The sequence below is a fragment of the Nyctereutes procyonoides genome, unplaced genomic scaffold (assembly GCF_905146905.1).
Source record: "Nyctereutes procyonoides isolate TBG_1078 unplaced genomic scaffold, NYPRO_anot_genome, whole genome shotgun sequence".
In the NCBI taxonomy this organism is placed as follows: domain Eukaryota; kingdom Metazoa; phylum Chordata; class Mammalia; order Carnivora; family Canidae; genus Nyctereutes; species Nyctereutes procyonoides.
The window spans coordinates 1,866,703-1,883,863 of NW_026575032.1; the positions used below are offsets into that span (position 1 = coordinate 1,866,703).

Sequence of the window (17,161 nt, forward strand, 5' to 3'; positions counted from 1 at the left end):
CAAAATATAACTTATTTCTATTGATTTGTTGATAATTCTTAGTATGTTGAAAGCTAATGAATGTGAACATTGTTCACTGATGCCATTGATCAGCTGTGTGGAGGAAGGGTGATGTAGAGGTTTTTGGGACTGGAGGCCATTTGCAGATTTTTAAAATCACTGAAGGAACTATTTTATTTTCCTCTCACTGAAATCCATGCCCATCGCAAACCTATTGAACTTGTCTCCTTGTCTCCATGGAGAACTTGTTTCCATGGCATGTGTATTTTGAAAAGACTTCTCAAATGATCTGAGAACTGCTGCTTTGAATACTTCTAGATCTTTAATGTTGTTCAAAATCAATTAGAAATTTATTATTAGCTTTAGAAATTTAATGTTAAAATTTAGGATAAAAACCAGTGTTTATTTACGTTTAAATTTGTGCTTGGATTTGTCCATTTTTAGTTATATAATAAAGGTAGTTATCAGGATATCCAGCAGGTTCTAAGTAGGGCCTAAATTATTTGAGCCAGAAAACAATAGGGAATAAAGGAAAAAGCATCAGTTTTGTGAGTTTGTAGATTTGGGGTTTTAATATTAGCCCTACCACCAATTAACCAGATGAACATCCTTCAACATTCTTTCCTATGAAAAGGCATTTAATTGGCTTGATTAATTGACTAGAATTACAACCAGAAAATAAATGTGTCAATAAGTAAAATGCAGAATTTATCAAAACACTGATTTGATTTCTAATATTGAACAAATATAGTTAACTGCATTAACAGCAATATTTTAACAGCTTTTGATTACTACTGACAAATCAAATAGATAAAATTTAAATTCAGAATAATGGTAAGAAAAAATTTCATTAAAAAGTCAGAGAAAGACACGTACCATATGATTTCACTTATCTGCTGAATTTAAGAAATAAACAAGCATAGGGGAATAAAAAAGAGAGAGGCAAGCCAAGAAATATACTCTTAACTATTGGGAACAAACTGATGGTTACCAGAGGGGAGGAAGTGGGGGCAAAGGGTGAAGTAAGAGATGAGGATCAGGAGGGCACTTGTGATGGGCACTGGGTGTTTATAGTGATGAATCACTAAATCTTCCTCTAACTAGTATTACATGGTATGATAACTAACTGTGATTATCATAAAAACTTTAAAAAAAGAAAATAATAAAAATAAATTTAAGTTCTGATGCAAAAGAACTAGAATATTAATAGTTAAAATACTTTGCATAAGAAACCAAATGAATTACATGAAAGGAAGTTTTAGTAACTGTTGATAATTTATTTAAGTTGTTAAAAGCACTTGTGATAAATATTTCACCCCGAATATATTTATTGGATTTAGCCAAATTGGAATAGCTAGCTAATTGGATTTAGCTAAATTGAATTTCAGTGAATTTCAGCTCTTCCTTTAAGGATGTCTCTGCGTATTATTGCCTCAGAACTCTGAGAAAGATTGAAAACAATTGAACCTTACAGATCTTCAAAATTTTCTTCTAGGACCTAAATTGCAAGTTTTTGCTATAATTGGAGGTGGTATTGTCATGAAGCTTTACTATAAACTTATGTGATTTTTTATTAGTTTTTTTTGGGCCGAGGGTTGTTTTAGTTTGCTACAGAATGTTTATTTGCTAAGTAGCCAAGGAAGAGTATGTCTTAAGCATACGTATCTTTGTTTTGTTTTTCATTTCTAGGAAACAGACCATATACTTTTAACTGAATAAAATAGTGAGATATTTGATTTTCAAAATTCAGGTTCTAAATTGAAAAGTTACTGTTACATAACTCTTTAATAGCAGTTTGTTCATAATATTTATAGGAAAACTACTTTGGGGAAGATGACATGTATATGGATTTTGAAGAGGTTATTTCAAGTCCTGTTCTGTCACTGTCAACATCATCCAGCTCTGGGTGGACTGCTGTTGGAATGGAAAATGACAAAAAGGAAAATGAAAGTTCAGCCAAGTCAATTCATCCACTTACCTTGCGTCCTTGGGATATTACTGTACTTGTTAATTTGTACAAAGTTCATGGGCGTCTTCCTGTTGTAAGTATTTATGTATCAAAATGGTCTGGAGTATATTTGGAAATTCACCCAACTTAGAAAACTGTAGATATGTGTACATACATGCATACACTAATAAAAAAAATTCAGATTTGAAAACTTTAAAATTTATCCTTTTACCTTTATAAAGCTAATTTATTTTCTTCATAATGTGATTACTTTGATCATTGATAATTTTCTATTTTTCTTCTATCACTTTAGTTCCTTCTTGCTGTTCTTTGCAACTTTAGAACATTTTGTCATGATGTTGAGTTGCTTGGTTTATGATAGGTAGCCTTACAGATATTCTAAGATTTACATTTTATTGTCCTTTATCTAATTCTAGACCATTTTGGAACCTACTAAAAATCAAGATTCAGCTTGACCCTCAGGTTGAATTGTTTTCAAGGGTTTGGATCCAGCGCAGAATCCTGTTTCAGTCTCAGGTTGACCCATGAACTATTGGCACTAACTTGGAATGAGATTACATTGCCCAGAGAACCTGGAGTCATTGGATTGAGGCCAGATAGGGAGAGTGAGACCCTAGAGCATTGTGCTGCCTACTGGCACCGTGTCATGCTCCTAGGATTGCATAGCAGAGAAGTCACCTCTGGTGCTTAGTGAACCTGATGTTCTTACTGGGGTACAGAATAGTTAATTTTGTTAGTAAGCACTGTTTCTCCTTTTAAAGACTCAAAATCTCTTAATTATATAAATGTTATTTTTATTTTCCTGTACTTTCTTGGTCTTGTATTTTCTGTATCTTGAATATAGTATTATATTTGACTTTAGCATGGAACCACTGATGGTCCTGAGTGCCCTACAGCATTCTTGGAAAGACTGTGTTTTGAAATGAAAAAAGGATTTCGGGAGACCATGCTGCAACTTGTCCTGTCACCCCTGAATGTGTTTGTTAGTGATAACTATCAGGTAATATGAAAGTGAGTTATATAGTAGAGACTTAAAGATGTATTGTTATTGCTTACGGGATCGAAACAGTGTGTTAGCTTCTGTGCATGTAATATATAGCTCTTTAAGTTATAGGCTTTCAATTTAATGATAATAAGAAGTCTTGTGTGTGTATATATATACACACACACACATATATATGTAAATATGTAAGTTTTCCAAGAATCTCATTTTTTTTTGTTTTCCTGCTGTTTTCTATTTATGTGACCCATACAATTATATTCTCTCTCTGTTGTTTTTAGACATAGAAATACCCTTACAGCTTTTTCATGTATTTAGGTAAGGGAAAAATGTATAAAATTTTGATGAATTCTGTTGAAAATCACACCTCCATATTCATATTCACCAGTATTATAAATTTTTAAAACATCCATATCCACATGGATTATTCTTTTCACCTAACCGATTTATAAGATATTTTGTTAATGCCTTCAAGATATTCCTGGGGCTCTTTTGGAAGAGAACCAATGATATTCAGCAAATGGGAATAATTTACATTCTTGGGTAGGTTATATCATTTTGTTGTTATTTTTTAATGCCCAGTGGCTTCACTTTTCATTTAACACTACTTTAGGTCTCTTCCCTACTTTTAGTCAAGTTATGAGCTTTAGAAAAATAAATGGATTTTAATATAAGGCAAGGTAAAGGTATAAATGGGGAGGATGAATCTGATACCCCCAAATCATCAACAGATGATAACTTACTTTGGATTCTATGTAGTAACTGACCTATCCCTTTTTCAACTCTTGCCATAACTGACCATATTTTCTTACATAGAATTTAATTTTTTCATTAAAAATGAAAAGTTTCAGCTACTATGAGCTGAAACTTAACACCTAATATATGCTTATTTTAGTAGCTGAAATTGACACCTAATATATGCTTATTTTGCCACAGAATGTATTTTCTTTATCAGACTTTTTAAATAGTAGGCATGCCTCATTCTATCACGTATTGCTTTATTGCACTTTGCAGATACTGCATTTTTTTTACAAATTGAAAGTTTGTGACAACTCTGCATCAAACAATTGATCAATGCCGTTTTTCCAGCAGCATTTGGGCACTTCATGTCCCTGTCACATTTTGGTAATTCTCGTAGTATTTCAAACTTTTTCATGATCATATTTGTTATGGTGATTTGTGTTCACTGATCCTTGATGTTACTATTGTAGTTGTTTTGCCACAGGCTGTGCCCATATAAGATGGCAAACTTAAGCTATAAATGCTGCATGTGTTCTGACTGTTCACCAACTGGTTTATTCTCTGTCTCTCCCCCTTTACCTTCTTATGCCTCCCTGTTCTCTAAGACAAAAAGGTATTGAAATTAGGTCAATTAATGACCCTGCAGTGCCCTGTAAGTGTTCAAATGAAAGAAATGCACGTCTCTCACTTTAAATCAAAAAGTAGAAATCGTTAAGCTTAGTAAGGAAGGCATGACAAAACCCAAGGTAAGCTGAAAGCCAGGCCTCTTCTACCAAACAGACAAGTTGTAAATGCAAAGGAAAAGTTCCTGAAGGAAATCAGAATTGAATTGCTACTCCAATAAACACACCATTTATAAGAAAGCAAAACAGACTTTTGTTGATTCAGAGAAAGTTTTAATGGTCTGGATAGAAGATCAGATCAGCCATAGCATTCCCTTAAGCCAAAACCTAATCTAGAGGAAGGTTCTCACTCTCTTCAGATCTGTGAAGGCTGAGAGGTGAGGAAGCTACAGAAGAAAAATTTGAAGCTAGCAGAAGTGGGTTCATAGGTTTAAGGAAAGAAGCCGTCTCCCTAACATAAAAGTGCAAGGTGAAGCAAGTGCTGATACAGAAGGTACAGCAAGTCATCCAGAAGATCTAGCCAAGTTAATTTACGAAGGTGGCTATACTAAAAACAGATTTTCGAAGTATATTAAATACCCTTCTAGTGGAAGAAGATGCCATCAAGGATTTTTATAGCTTGAGAGGGGAAGTCAATGCTTGGTTTCAAAACTTCAAAGGACAGAATGACATTCTACTTATAGACTGACATGGTGACTTTGAGTTGAAGCCAGTGCTCATTTGTCATTTTGAAAATTCTAGGGCCCTTAAGAGTTGCCGCTAAATCTACTTTGCCTGTGCTCTATCAGTGAAGCAACCAAGCCTGGATGACAGTGTATCTCTTTACAACATGATATACTAAATATTTTAAGCTCACTTTTGAGACCTACTACTCAGAAAAAGAGAGCTCTTTCAAAATATGACTGCACATTGACAGTGCATCTGATCACCCAGGAGCTGTGATGGAGATGTACCCTGAAATTAATATTGTTTTCATGCCCTCTTCACAACATCCATTTTGCAGCCGATGGATAAAAGAGTCATTTTGACTTTCATGTCTTATTATTTAAGAAAAAGGTGTTACAAAACTATAGCTGCATAGATAGTGATTCCTCTGGTGGATCTGGGTGAATTGGAAACCTTTTGGAAAGGATTCACCATTCTAGATACCATTAAGTATATTCATGATTCACAGCAAGATGTCGAAATATCAACATGAACAGGAGTTTGGAAGGAGTTGCTTCCAACTCTCATGAATTACTTTGAAGGGTTTAAGACCTCACTGGAGGAAGTAAGGTGTTGAAAATAGCAAGAGAACTAGAATTGGAAGTAAAGCCTGAAGAGATGACTGAATTGCTATAATCTCATGGCAGAACTTTAATGGATGAGTCGGTTCTTAGAGATGAACAAATAAAGTGGTTTCTTGAGAAGGAATCTGTTCCTGGTGGAGATACTGTGAAGATTGTTGAAATGACAACAAGGATTTAAAGTATTACATAAACTGAGTTGATAAAGGAGCAGCGGGTTTGAGAGGATTGATCCCAAACTTGAAAGAAGTTCTATTGTTGGTACCATGCTGTTTGCCAAACAGCATGGCATGCTACAGAGAAATCATTTGTGAAAGGAAGAGTCAACCGATTTGTCAGTTTCTTGTTTCTTGTTTTAAGAAACAGCCATAGCCACTGCAACCATCAGCAGGCACCCTCCTGATCAGTTATCAGCCATCAGCTTGGAGGCCAGACCCTGTACCAGCAAAAAGATTATGACTTACTGGAAGCTTAGATGATGATTACCATCATAAAGTATTTTTTAATTAAGATATGTACATTGTTTGTTTTTAGACATAGCACTCTTGTACCCTTAGTAGATAACAGTTTATATATGCATGGGAAACAAAAAACTTCATTTGACTGACTTTATTGTGATAATTGCTTTATAGTGGTAGCCTGGAACTGAACCTGCAGTTTCTCTGACATATGTCTGTAATTATGATTCATAAAAAGCTGCAAAGACAGTACAGAGAGGTCCAGTGTACCCTTCACCCAGTTTCCCCCATGTTGATCTTTTACATAAGTGCAGTATCAATACCAGAATTGACTTGATACAATGTGTGTGCATAGTTCTTACCATTTTATCACGTGTAGATTCATGTAACTGCACTGAAATTGAGATACAAAACTATTCTATCATCACAAAGATCACTTGCATAACACTAGTATTTTAATTTGCTGTAGAAACATTAAGAATTACTTTTATCCTCCTCTCTCTACTTAGTAGGTCATTAGTATTGGTTGTTTTTTATTCTGGGAGGTGAATATGTGGAGAGAAAGCCCTTCTTTTTTAATCTATTGAGGAAATTAATAAAGATAAAAGAAATAAACCTTTATATGTCTACGTTCTGAGAGTTTTAGCTGAGTATCTCTGTTTTCTTATGAGTACCTGGTAACACTTTGACTTTTATTTTAATCACTGTATTCTCAAAAGACTTTATTAGATATAAAGAGAATATTTTATTGATCTTTTGGGAGTTCACATTAATACTAATTGTAGAGTTACTGGCAAACTTGTACATATAACATAGGATTTATTTGGTGGTTAGAAAAGGAGTACATGGATTGGAAATATCAAGGTGGTAGTAGAAGTACTGGTGATATTTTGTTTCCTACATAGATAGCATTTCATAATTCATTCTAAAGACAAGACTACTCTCTATATATTCTCTTGGAATTTACTTACCTACTTAACTTGCTTGTATTTTGTATATCTGGCATGACTATTCCTTAGAAATCTTTTATGGTACAGGTGAGTTACCCAGGATTTAACTGCTTATTCTTGATGCATTAGTCTTAGTGCAGGGCCTCAAGGTAAGGATCTCAGGTGACGGATGGATTATTGTATCTGACATATGAAACCATCACCTTTTAATTTATGAGCATTTTATGATATATATTAGTTTCCTAGGGTTGCCATAGCAACATACCTCACACTGGTGGCTTAAAACAAGAGAAATATATTCTCACAGTTCTGGAGCCTAGAATTCTGAAGTCAAGGTATTGGCAGCGAAATGTTCTCTCTCTCAAGGCTGTAGGAGAGGATCTTAAGCTTTTGGTGGTTGCTGGCAGTCCTTGGCATTGCATCTATAAGATGCGTATATCTGCCTTTATCTTCTCACAGCATTGTCTCCATGTGTCTCTGTCCCAATTTTCCTCTTTTTTTTTATTTTATTTTATTTTATTTTTTTTATTATGAATTAATTTTTATTGGTGTTCAATTTACCAACATACAGAATAACACCCAGTGCTCATCCCGTCAAGTGTACCCCTCAGTGCCCGTCACCCATTCACCCCCACCCCCCACCCTCCTCCCCCTCCACCACCCCTAGTTCATTTCCCAGAGTTAGAAGTCTTTATGTTCTGTCTCCCTTTCTGATATTTCTCACACATTTCTTCTCCCTTCCCTTATATTCCCTTTCGCTATTATTCATATTCCCCAAATGAATGAGAACATACACTGTTTGTCCTTCTCCGGTTACTGTGGCCAAGTTCAAAAAGGGTGTTGCCTGAGTTCTTCTCTGGGATTTTGATGGAATCTTGTCTCACATTTAGATCTTTCATCCATTTTGAGTTTATCTTTGTGTATGGTGCATGAGAGTGGTCCAGTTTCATTCTTCTGCATGTGGATGTCCAATTTTCCCAGCACCATTTATTGAAGAGACTGTCTTTCTTCTAGTGGATCGTCTTTCCTCCTTTATCGTATATTAGTTGAGCATAAAGTTCAGGGTCCACTTCTGGGTTCTCTGTTCTGTTCCATTGATCTATATGTCTGTTTTTGTGTCAGAACCACACTGTCTTGATGAACACAGCTTTGTAGTACAACCTGAAATCTGGCATTGTGATGCCCCCAGATATGGTTTTCTTTTTTTAAAATTCCCCTGGCTGTTTGGGGTCTTTTCTGATTCCACACAAATCTTAAAATAATTTGTTCTAAGTCTCTGAAGAAAGTCCATGGTATTTTGATAGGGATTGCATTATACGTGTAAATTGCCCTGGGTAACATTGACATTTTCACAATATTAATTCTGCCAATCCATGAGCATGGAATATTTTTCCATCTCTTTGTGTCTTCCTCAATTTCTTTCAGAAGTGTTCTGTAGTTTTTAGGGTATATTTTGAGAACCATTTGAATGGTAAATGGTTCTCCAACCTTTTATTTTCAGGTTGTAGGTGTCCTTCTGTCTAAAATGAGTCTCTTGTAGACAGCAAATAGATGGGTCCTGTTTTTTTATCCAGTCTGAAACTCTGCGCCTTTTGATGGGGTCATTAAGCCCATTCACGTTCAGAGTTACTTGAACTTCTTCTTAAAGGGGAGTTTTAAGAGTCCCCCTTAAAATTTCTTGCAGAGCTGGTTTGGAGGTCACATATTCTTTCAGTTCCTGCCTGTCTTGGAAGCTCTTTATCTCTCCTTCCATTTTGAATGAGAGCCTTGCTGGATAAAGTATTCTTGGTTGCATGTTCTTCTCATTTAGGACCCTGAATATATCCTGCCAGCCCTTTCTGGCCTGCCAGGTCTCTGTGGAGAGGTCTGCTGTTACCCTAATATTCCTCCCCATGAAAGTCAGGGACTTCTTGTCTCTTGCTGCTTTAAGGATCTTCTCTTTATCTTTGGAATTTGCAAGCTTCACTATTAGATGTCGAGGTGTTGAACGGTTTTTATTGATTTTAGGGGGGGATCTCTCTATTTCCTGGATCTGAATGCCTGTTTCCCTTCCCAGATTGGGAAAGTTTTCAGCTAGGATTTGTTCAAATACATATTCTGGCCCTCTGTCCCTTTCGGCGCCCTCGGGAACCCCAATTAAACGTAGGTTTTTTCTTAGAGTGTCGTTCATTTCCCTTAATCTGTCTTCATGGTTCTTTAATTGTTTATCTCTTTTTTCCTCAGTTTCCCTCTTTGCCATTAACTTGTCTTCTATGTCACTCACTCGTTCTTCCACCTCGTTAACCCTCGTCGTTAGGACTTCTAGTTTGGATTGCATCTCATTCAATTGATTTTTAATTTCTGCCTGATTGGATCTAAATTCTGCAGTCATGAAGTCTCGTGAGGCCTTAATGCTTTTTTCTAGAGCGACCAGTAGCTGTATAATGGTGCTTCTGAATTGGCTTTCTGACATTGAAGTGTAATCCAGATTTTGTAACTCTGTGGGAAAGAGGGCTGTTTCTGATTCTTTCTTTTGAAGTGAGGTTTTCCTTCTAGTCATTTTGCTCAGTGCAGAGTGGCCAAAAACAAGTTGTATTGGAACACGGGGGAGTATCACTGGTCCTTCTAGCTGGTCTTCTGGGGGAGGGGCCTGCTGTGCTGATTTTCAGGTGTCAGCACTTGGGGGAGCTGCTCTGCCCCTGCCTGCTGCAGGGCTCAGCGGGGGTTGTTTACCCCGTGGGACCCAGGGAGGAACAGCAGCAGTTGCTATGGCAACTCTGGAAGCCTGGAGTCAGCCTCCGCAGGAACTACGGGGCTCGGGGCTCTCTCGGCTCTCCGTCCGCAGGGCCTGGAGGCTCCGGGGCGGGGCCGCTGATGTGCTCAGCTCGGGGCAGGAGCGTCCTTGCTGTCCTGGGCCCTCCCGGCCTCTGCCTGTCCCAGGGGGAGGCCGGATCCTGGGCTGTGTCCCGGCGCCCTGTGCTCCGGGGCCTGCACTGTTGGATTCGTGCTCCCGCCCCGCAGCCCCCTCCCTGGAGCCGCTCCCGAGCCCCTCCGAGCTGCTCCGGTTGGTCCCTCCGTGCGCGCTGCAGCCCTTAGGGAGCTCGGAGCACTCTCCTGCGCTCGCAGGTGTCTGTTAGTGTCCCAGGGAGCCTGAGGGCATCCCCGCCCTCCTGGGTCCTGCTCCAACTCCCTGCGAGCCCCTTTCCGCCCGCCCGGGAAGGTTGGTGCAGCTCCTGCTTCTCCGGGACGGGGCTCTCCCGTCCTGGGGACACTCGCCCCGGCCTCAGCCCGGCTCCTCGCGGGGCCCCTCCCCCTCGGAGGCCTTTTGTTCCTTTATTTCTTTTTCCCCGTCTTCCTGCCTTGATAGAAGCGCGGACTCTTCTCACTGTAGCGTTCCAGCTGGTCTCTCTTTACATCTCAGGCCGAATTCGTAGATTTTCAGGATTGTTTGAAGGTTATCTAGGTAACTTGGTGGGGACAGGTGATTTGGGGACCCTGCTCTTCCGCCATCTTGCCCCTCCCTCCCAATTTTCCTCTTATAAGGACACCAGTCATTGGATTAAGGCCTATTCTAATTTGCTTAATCTTATTTTAACTTGATTACGTCTGCTAAAACCCTGTTTTCAAATACAGTAAAATCACAATTATAGGTGCCTGGGCTTAGGACTTGAAATGTCTTTTTAGGGGACACAATAAGATGTAACTCACAATAAAATCTAGAATATGATCTTTTTTGGTATACTAGATAGGTTCTCTCTCTAGGACAAGCCAAGATTTATATGTATTTTTGAGCTAAAAAAAAATCAATCAGAAGTATCTTATACTGAGAATTATCAAATCTCAGTGCCACCCTTCCTAGCTTCCTCAGATAAAATAGAAGGGAACTGATGCCTCAAGAAATTTTGGTGATTTTATATATTGTCACACAGTTTAGATGAAAGTAAAATAAAAAATGCATCAAAAGAGCTGCTAGAGCTATTATTATAGTCATAATTTGAAATTTCCTTTTAAGAATTCTTTGTAAATTTGATTTAGCTCATATCCTTAATTTTTTTTTTTTTGAGGATACATTTCCTAAAATGTGTTGAAACAAGGAATGCTAAAACATTGTTCCTTGTGCAGATGGCCTGCATACACATGCTAAAAAGACTACTATAGTAAAATGGTTTGGGAAATACCTGTTAACTGTCTCAATATAGATTAATATATTGAATTCTCTGAAAAGACTTGCTGTGAAGAAATCTGTGTAGTCACTTAGCAGTATCTATCTACCTTTGTGGTAACTGTTTGGTGCAGTGGGATAAAAGGTGAACAAGACAAAAATGGTCTTTACCCTAATAAACCTGGTAGAGAAGAGAAATATTGAGGAAATAGCAAATAATGATCTTGAGACAAGAACACGATAAAATTTGCCCTTTTAGATCTCTGTGGTTGTTTTGTAGAGTATGAAGGACAGAGATAGAAAAGTGAATGCTGGGAGGCTTTGCAAAGATCTTAGCAAGAGGTCGTGTTATTTGAACCACAATGACAGCAGTGAAGATAGAAGAAAATCAGTACATTTCTGAGAGATTGGGAGGTAGATTCTACAGAAATTGGTAACTGATGGATACGGCATTGCCAAACCTGTTTTATTCTACATTGTAATAATATCCTGTGGAATGAGTGTTCCATGGAATACCCTATTTTAGGACATGCCTTTTAGTTTTCCGAGTAAGTCCTAGAACTTTTCTCTTTGAAATATTTGCTGCTTTTTTTTAGTAGTAAGTATATAATTTCTGTAAGATAAATCTATCCTTTTTATATTTATATAGTTCTCAAAATCTATATGAAAGATGGCTTTCTTCCCTACTTCTTCATTTTATGGTCCTACTAGTCTTTGTTCTTCCCTGTTATTTTTTTTCTTTTTAGTATTTTAATCTCATTATTCCTGTCTTCCCACCAAAGAATGGTCTCTTACATTCCTTGCCAGTCAGAGTACTAATTTCTTTTTATTCATTGAGCCATTCATTTGTATCAAAGAGATCTCATTCTTTTTAGGACTCTGCTATTTTGCTCTTATGGATTTGGGCTCTCATGGATATTGTCACTAAAGAAGTTTAACTGAGACTTTTTACTATACAAGGTTGTGTTAGGATCTCATAGATCCTTAAGTCTCATTTTCCAGATAGCATCTTTTTACTATTAGTCTCTGGAGAAAAAAACAATTAGAAATTATAATGCCCATTTTCTTGTACTTCCTACAGTTGTCTTCTTATTGTTTTCAGCAGCGACCCCCTGTGGATGAAGTACTGAGGGAAGGTCACATCAATTTGTCAGGTCTCCAGCTGAGAGCACATGCTATGTTCTCAGCAGAAGGTCTTCCTTTGGGAAGTGATTCCTTGGAATATGCATGGTTAATTGATGTGCAGGCTGGAAGCCTTACAGCTAAGGTTACAGCACCACAGGTATGATTCTCTGACTTATTTTCTTTTTCCTTTGCTCACCTACTTCACCAAGAGTAAGTCGTATGCCTGTTTGAATGTTCATTGCATTGTCACTAATGATGTTCTGATGGCCAGACAACTCGTTGCTTTTTGGATGGGAGTCATTCTTGCCATTCAGAATTTTCTTAGCAATAGATGAGTCAGAGACAAGTTTCACTTTTCTGATCCACATAAGATTGAAGAGTGTAATGTTTCATAGTTCTGCATAGCACTTTCAATATCAAGACTTTGGGATATACTCAATATGAGAACTGTTCTGGAAATTTTATATATTATTAAAATTACATTAGTTGTCTCTTCACTGTTGAAAAATTCTTCTGTTCTAAGAATTTTGCTTTCTTGTGTATTTCTAAAGTAGGATTTGAAAATATTGCTTATGGTGTTCAGGATTAGGTAGCTTAATTCTTGTCATTTCTCAAAGCAAAATAAGATCATTTATATCTGCTGTTGATGTGTATTAAAGAATAAGTAAAAACAAATTTACTAGTAAGTAAATCTGGTCTAGAATGCTAGTTGTGATCCTTTTTGATAAAATCCCCTTCTTCCTCTTGTCCTCCTTAATCTTTAGAAGATGTAGAGGTCATAAGGATTATTTAGTTCTAGAAACGGATCACTAAAATTTAGCCAAATAGTCATGTTACTTAACATCTCACCTGTTGATTCATATATTCATGATAATATGCATACCTATCTTGGCATTTGAGAACACTAGAATGTGGTCTTGAATGTGTGAAATATACATACTCAGTTTTAATAAAAAATTACAGAATGTATATGAAACATTTATAGGTAGGGAATAGCAACAAAAAGTGGTACTCTAGGTACCTTGTATATGTGCCAGAAATTTTTAGAAAGCAGCAAAAATTAAGATTCAAGAAATAGGAAAATGGAACTGAAAAGGGATATTTTATATACAAGTAGCTAAAATATGTAACAGAATGTATAAACGTGGATGGAACTTCAGTGCCCACTGGCCTGATGACTATCCTTTCCTTATTATCCACCATCTCTTGCTCTAATGTACAAGTAAAAACTGAAACGTATTAAAAAAAAAAGTTGTTCCTTAACAAATGCATAATAAAGCCATGCCAATAGTACAAGACTGGACTCAATTCCTTTAATCTAACAACTGCTAGAATCTTATATAAGTTGCCCTTATTAGAAGATGAAACATTTTTCTTTCTTCTGCACTAGAATCTTGGCATCACTGTTTCCAGTGAGTATTCCATGAATCTATACATTCTTTTAATGTTTATTCTATTCTTTGTATGTTTTAAAAGTGAAACTCCTGTTTTCCAACAGTTTAAATTTGTACTTTTTTTAAAGGAATAATATCATGTATACCCATGTTTCAGTGTGTTTATTGCTAACAACTCTAGTCAATTATAAAGTGAAGGACTTTTGAACCAAAGATTTGATGAAGAATTGATGTATACTTAAATTTCTATTTACATAAACAGAAGTGTTTTAATCTTCAAAATACCTGATTTTCTGAAGTTGTAGCTCACTATAATTAGATAATAATTTCACATCCAAGCCTTGTTTATTATTAAGTAGAGAATTTTAGGTCTTTTCTGTGCAGAGGATTCCAGTTAGTCATATAAGAAGGAAGATACAACCTTGAAGGAAAGTACTTACTATTTATAAGTTGCTGAAGTTGAATTTTTCAGTTGTTATGCATTTTGTCATTCACAAATGAAAAGTAACATAAGCTTTTTTTTAATAATAAATTTATTTTTTATTGGTGTTCAATTCGCCAACATACAGAATAACACCCAGTGCTCATCCCGTCAAGTGCCCCCCTCAGTGCCCGTCACCCATTCACCCCCACCCCCCGCCCTCCTCCCCTTCCACCACCCCTAGTTCGTTTCCCAGAGTTAGGAGTCTTAATGTTCTGTCTCCCTTTCTGATATTTCCCACACATTTCTTCTCCCTTCCCTTCTTTTCCCTTTCACTATTATTTATATTCCCCAAATGAATGAGACCATATAATGTTTGTCCTTCTTCACTTGACTTATTTCACTCAGCATAATACCCTCCAGTTCCATCCACGTCGAAGCAAATGATGGGTTTTGTCATTTCTAATGGCTGAGTAATATTCCATTGTATACATAGACCACATCTTCTTTATCCATTCATCTTTCGATGGACACCGAGGCTCCTTCCACAGTGTGGCTATTGTGGCCATTGCTGCTATAAACATCGGGGTGCAGGTGTCCCGGCGTTTCATTGCATCTGTATCTTTGGGGTAAATCCCCAGCAGTGCAATTGCTGGGTCGTAAGGCAGGTCTATGAAAAGTAACATAAGCTTATAAATGATGTCAAGGTAGAAAAATGATGATTCTGGCTAGTAAGTGGATTATGTAGCAGCAGGTATAAGACACATTTGGGTTCTTTCAAACTGTATTAATATTCTTAATAAGCTTTTGAACTCTGAACATGTGTTTAAAATGCTAACTGTTGTCAACCTGTCCCTGCTTATAGCTAGCTTGTCTCTTGGAGTGGGGACAGACATTTGTTTTTCATGTGGTATGTCGGGAGTATGAACTGGAAAGACCTAAATCAGTAATAATATGTCAGCATGGATTTGACCGTCGGTTCTGTGAATCCAAGGTATGTTAATAAATATGTTAGTGGTATTATAAACATTCATGGATTTTTCAAAATGAAAGATTGAGATACCAACTTTAAATCAAATACACATAGCCACAAAGTTAGCATTATAGTTGTTTTCTCAATTAATAAAATTATTTTGTAGATTTGTTAGCCAGTTGTTATTTAGTTACAAATATGTAACATGAGGTAATTATTAAAACATAAATTCACAAACAAATGGAAATATTATAAAGATTTTATCTTACATGTTTACTGTTAACTCTCATGTTTTCTTGTGTTACTGCATTCTTTCGGATATGGCTATATATTTATGTAGAAGACTTAAAAACTGAAGCAAGAGGAAGGTTAAATTCCTTACGTGATGTTGTTTGTGGCCCTTCCCCCCATCCCCCAGAACTACCTGTTCTTCTGTAACGTGGTTAGTAATGTTGGCATTTTCCAAGAAAGCATAGGAGTTTCAAAAAAAATTTTTACCCTAATTCTGTAACACAAAGATAATCATTGATAACAGTTTAGTTTTTCTAATTTCTTCCCTTTATGTGCTTTTTTTTCCTTTTTTCTTTTGTTATACATACTGTGCTTGCTATTACATTAGCATGAAAAATTCATCCTGCTTTTAATTTTATGTCCAAAAACCTATAACCTCTACTTATTTACCAATAATGTAGGAAACCACTATAATTGGTGATAAAATTATTTTTTTCTTGTTATAAATACATTGCCAAGATTTAGGGAATCTTTAGTTATATGTCAACTAATTAATTCCTTAAGGATAATTTACACATATTTGTAGGCCTCTCCTCCTTCCCTTTTTTATTTTTTTTGGTTCAAAGGTTTTATGTTGCTTTAAAATTTTTAAAAATTGACTTTATCAAGGCATAATTTTCATAAGTAAATTTACCCTTTTTAATTTACAAATGGAGTTTTGACAAATGTCTTATACATATGGGTGTAACATTACCACCAATGAAGATTTTTATCACTTTAGAAATTACTTTGTGTCCCTTTGTAGTCAGCCATTCATTATTCCGTGCAACCATTGATGTGCCTCTGGCGTTTCAGATAAGGGTTTTTTAGGTTTATTTTGTGTGGGGGAAATACACAGACATACTTTGTTTATTGTGCTTTGCATATACTATGGGGTTTGTTTTGTTTTGTTTACAAGTTGAAGGTTTGTGGCAACCCTGCATCAAGCAAATCTATCAGCACCTTTTTCCAACAGCATTTGCTCACTGCTTGTCTTTATGTCACATTTTGGTAATTCTTGCAATATTTCAAACCTTGTCATTATTATATTTGTTACAGTGATCTATGTATGATCAGTGATTATGACTGGCCGAAAGCTCAGATGATGGTTAGGATTTTTTAGCAATAAAGGCATGTATATTTTTCCTACACATTTGCTATTGCACACTTAGATGATAGTATAAAATATAAACATAATTTTTATTCATTCTGAGGAACCAAAAAATTCTTTTTTTTCATCTTTAGCAGTATTTGTTTTTAATTTTTATTTAATTCCAGTAGTTAAGATATTATATTAATTTCAGATGTACAATGTAATGATTCAACAATTCCATATATTACTCAGTGCTTATCAAGTGTACTCTTAATCCCCTTCACCTGTTTCATCCATCCCCCTGCCCACTTCTCTCTTGTAACTATTTGTTTGCTTTCTATAGTTAAGGGTCTATTTTTTTAATTTGTTTCAGAGTTTTTTTTACTTTGTTCATTTGTTTCTTAAGTTTCACATATGAATGAAATCTTATGCAATTTGTCTTTCTTTGACTGACTTATTTTGCTTAGCATTACACATCTGGATCCATTCATGTTGTTATTGTAGATGACAAGATTTCATTCTTTTTTATGGCTGAGTAATATATATATATATCACACCCCACATCTTTATCCTTTCATCTATCAGTGGACACTTGGGCTGCTTTCATAATTTGGTTATTTTAAGTAATGCTGCAGTAAACATACAGGTACATATAGCCTTTTGAATTAGTGTTTTCTTATTCTTTGGGCAAATACCCAGTAGTGCAATTACTGGATC

At 36.3% G+C, this 17,161-nt stretch overlaps 1 protein-coding gene across 7 annotated transcripts in view; it reads left to right on the forward strand.

Annotated features, from left to right (window-relative positions):
• BLTP1 (bridge-like lipid transfer protein family member 1) overlaps window positions 1-17,161 on the forward strand; it is a 203,403-nt gene that overhangs the window by 69,052 nt on the left and 117,190 nt on the right. For 6 of the 7 annotated variants that reach the window (XM_055316940.1, XM_055316944.1, XM_055316946.1 and 3 more), the window contains 4 exons: window positions 1,815-2,042; window positions 2,832-2,969; window positions 12,271-12,450; window positions 14,974-15,102. In XM_055316940.1, coding sequence (XP_055172915.1) covers window positions 1,815-2,042; window positions 2,832-2,969; window positions 12,271-12,450; window positions 14,974-15,102 — 675 coding nt within the window. The remainder of the gene's footprint in view (window positions 1-1,814; window positions 2,043-2,831; window positions 2,970-12,270; window positions 12,451-14,973; window positions 15,103-17,161) is intronic. The other variant, XM_055316942.1, reaches the window with a different exon arrangement.